This window comes from Lissotriton vulgaris, chromosome 7 (genome assembly GCF_964263255.1).
Source record: "Lissotriton vulgaris chromosome 7, aLisVul1.2, whole genome shotgun sequence".
Lineage (NCBI taxonomy): Eukaryota > Metazoa > Chordata > Amphibia > Caudata > Salamandridae > Lissotriton > Lissotriton vulgaris.
Window position 1 is genome coordinate 65,209,377 of NC_141695.1, and position 4,095 is coordinate 65,213,471.

General features: G+C 39.1%; 1 protein-coding gene across 1 annotated transcript; it reads left to right on the plus strand.

Annotated features, from left to right (window-relative positions):
• The first annotated feature begins 706 nt into the window (after nt 1-706).
• On the plus strand, nt 707-1,648 carry LOC147700743 (olfactory receptor 8D1-like). Its single transcript, XM_086929208.1, has one exon. It carries the CDS (start codon nt 707-709, stop codon nt 1,646-1,648), a length of 942 nt encoding a protein of 313 aa, XP_086785334.1.
• The last annotated feature ends 2,447 nt before the right edge of the window (nt 1,649-4,095 follow it).

Genomic DNA, 4,095 nt, shown 5'->3' on the forward strand with positions numbered 1-4,095 from the left:
AAAGACATTTCTTTGTATACAACGCAGCAAGAAACCTTGGTGAGTTGTCTGAAAAGGAGAGGGCAGGAACGCACAATATCTATTATGATATGGCTCATTCCTGTCCTCTGTCTGTGCTGGTGCACAGTTAGTAGCCTGGCACCAATGTAGGCACCATTGCACCATGAGGTAAGGGAGCTGTGTTACAGGCAGGTGTTCCCTCCTGCACAAAAACAATCCTCTGATGCATTTCCCTCTTTATGCTGCAGCACACATGGAAAGAGGCAACAATGAGTACAAAGAAGGTATTTCTCTTTGCTGCACCTCTGGTGGGAAAGCATACAATTCTGCTGCATTCCCAGGTCTACAAGTGTTGCTAAATCTAGGAATGCCTCAGAATACATGGGCAGATATGTGACAATACCCTCCCACGTAACGGCCCCACAACATAGAATATTGCAAGGCAGTGACCTGTGCTGCCTTGCGTTACTTCAGATTTACCAAGCATCACAGAGCCATTCAAGGTGGTTCTGCGTGGCTTGGTAACACTCATCTAGGTTTTGCTTCACCCTGGTGTTACCTTATTTGTGGCAAGAGCCATGCAAAGCTGATAAATATACCCCTCAATGTTTTCAAAATAGTTCTCATTTGCTGGCCCTCATAAGCGCTCATGAGAATTAATTATTTTATTATTTCAAAATTCAGGCTTAGCTGTCCTTCAGGAGAAATGGGAGAAGACAATAGGACGATGCTGGAAGCGTATCTCTTGATAGGATTTTCTGATATGCCGGATCTGCAAGTTCCTCTTTTTCTTGCATTTTTACTTATTTACCTGCTGACTCTGGTGGGAAACCTTCTAATAATAACAACAATTTATTCCAGTTCACTTCTGCACTCCCCAATGTACTTCTTCCTCTCAAATCTGTCCTTCCTCGATATCACTTACACCTCTATAATTTTTCCCCAGATGCTGGTCAACTTCTTTAATGGGGGCACAAACATTTCTCTCAGTGAATGTCTTCTGCAAATGTATTTTTTCACAGTTATGGCATCTACAGAAATCAATCTCCTGACACTGATGGCTTATGATCGGTATGTGGCCATCTGCAACCCATTGCGTTACATGGTTATCATGAATAGGGCTGTGTGTACCTGGCTGGCCGCTGGTTGCTGGACTGTGGGACTCATTGACACAATACCTCACACAATATTAGTATCTCAGCTTTCCTTCTGTGTGACCCACACAATCAACCACTTCTTCTGTGATCTCTCGGCTATGCTGAAGCTTTCTAGCAGTGATACTGGTAAAATTGAAATACTTACCTACGTCTTGGGTTCATTCCAGACACTGATGTCATTCATTTTAATCATCGTTTCGTACATCAACATTGCTTCCTCAGTCCTCAAGATCAGATCTAAAGATGGGAGGCACAAGGCCTTCTCCACATGCACCTCTCATCTCTTTGTTGTTATTTTATTCTATGGTTCTGTCTCGATTGCATATATGCGTCCAACATCATCCTTTTCAAAGATGAACAACAAAATCTTGGCTTTGTCCTACATCGCAGTAACTCCGCTGTGTAACCCCATCATTTACAGTCTAAAAAATACAGAATTTAAAAATGCCCTGAGGAAGAAAAGGAACACGCATAACACAGGATTGTACTAGGATAAGGTGAACTCCCCATGCTAGTGAGCTCTTAGCATGTGCTTCCCCCTACAGAGCCTTACTGTGCCTTTTCCACAGGTATTATGTTGTATAGTAGATATTACAGCCAATACAGGACATTTGTATTGACTAAGTGGTTAAATGATGTTCAGTTCTGAAAAAAGCACAGCCACTGACATGTGAGGAGGCTGTGTAATGTAAAGATAATGCATTAATAAACAGTGCCACACAACTCACTACTGTGTATATGTACTTTGAGGAATATCATGTAAATACATTCGGTGTAAAAAGACAGATAAAAAAGCATCACCAAAGATTCCTGCATACTCAATCAATAAAACTCTTTGTGATGCAGTGATCTTTTCCTTTGTATGTGTGCAAAAGCAGGGGGCTACACAACATCTGTCCAAATATTTATAAGAAATACAAAGTATGTGTCTGCATATGATTGACAGAATTTATGTAAACCTATGAATAGCTGTTATTCCTATTCCGAGAAGTCCCATGATAATAAATATTTTGTCCCTTCTGTGTCATTCCATCTCTCCTGTAAAGATGAGATATCATGTGGTATCCCATAACAGTCAACATGAGACCTAATGTACTATATTAGGAGAGCCACATTTGATTTTGTACCTATTCATAGCTAATTAGGATCACCATGTTCCACTGCCTGTATCAAGATCTCTACTCCAGAATGAGAAAACAGCTAATTTTGCTCTGCTTTCATATTGTCCTCCACTGAGACTCGTTGATTGGGCATACATGATATCTATTGAAAGGAACATATGGAAAATGCATGGTGTAAATATAAGAACTCTGTACCTTGAAACCCAATGGAACATGCATTTGATAGATCCACATACACTCAAATTATAATGATACCCAGGAGCTTAAATATGCGGGTTACTTCATGAGAGTATGTATATATGAGGAACGTGTGGTAATCATTCTCAGTAAGGATCAATCCTGATTAAAACCACATTTGGCATAAATGGATGATGGGCCACTGTTCAAGAAGAAACTCTTTTTGTTCTTAATATTTTTGGCCCTAAGTAGTTCACCAATCTAGTGCTCAAATTGGCTCAGTGGAATCAACTTAATACTTCCATCCCTCGGCAGTCTCTAAGAAGGAGGAGAACTTGAACACACATTCCCCAAGTGATGGAAGCACATGGACTAAAATACCTGGGGCAACACTAACATCTCACAACGTATAACTTTACTTTCCCAAAGTACACCATCACTAACAAAGAAGCAATTTTGTAATAGTATCCAGTGCCCTCTGAATTTACATCACATCTGTGTTCTTAGAAGTAACTAGAAGGACTGAATGGTCCAGCAAAAATCCTATATATGGGTACAGGCTATACATGGTGTGCTTCAAAAAGAGGACAAAAAGTAAGTTGAGAATGACTGGCTCATACAGATCTTTCTCACTTCTAAACACAGAGCTGTGTCATGGTAGTCTGGATTATCCAGGGTGAGGAGACCGTCTTGCCTTGAGCGTTCTTCGATCACATGTAGAGTATTACATTTCCACTGCCATGCTTGTTGACATTGAGAAAACATACATTTGCCCATTGGAGGAAATGCAACATGTGGATTTTTATCTCTTGCTAACTCTACATATTCAACCTTAAGCAACAAACCTTGCCAATAACTGTGTAGGAAACTAATGGCCTATATTAATTTCATCCAGTGTCATGCTCCAACACAAGCATTCCTGACACTGCATATGTATATGTTATGAATTTAGATAAATAACTGGCTAGATTCTGAAAGCAAATAAACCCGAAATCATAACCACTGTTGTACTACAGATGTCACATACATCTACTCTCTTTTTGGTTTCTTTATCTACAGATAGAAATTTGGAATTTCAAATCACCTATACTTTCACTTTCAATCAAACTATTAGGTTTCTTGATAAATAGAGTAATCGCTTGGTTTCTTTTGTAGGATTGGTTTACATTATTAAAATAAAAATTCTTCCAGGATTTCCAAATCAATTTTGTACAATACCTTCATAAATACCCCTCTCTTGAAAACTTGAATTTGGATCTCAAATTTGAGAACAATCATTTGTTGGCATCTTTGATAAAACAGAAAATTGTGTTTTTTTAATTTTTATTTGTGAACTTGTTGTTTAGTATATTTTTTGTCATTCACAAATGTTACAGTTTTTCCTAAAATTAAGAAAAAAGTGGGATACCTGATATTTGCATGAACTCATTGCCCTGGCGCTAACTTGAATTTAGTCGCAAAAAACCCAGTTGATGGACAGAATGCAGAACAATGTCTTACATTCACCCCAGTACAAACATCTGGGCCTAAAAACATCTTTTTTTTGCACTCCACACCACCACTGGCTATATGCAAATCAGCCTTGACCCTGTGCCTCATGGGAACAGTCCAGCCCAAACTACCAAGCCATGTCTTTTCTA

Bases quoted from the DNA above. Each gene is read 5' to 3' on its own strand.
- LOC147700743 (XM_086929208.1), top strand. From the start codon at position 707: ATGGGAGAAGACAATAGGACGATGCTGGAAGCGTATCTCTTGATAGGA.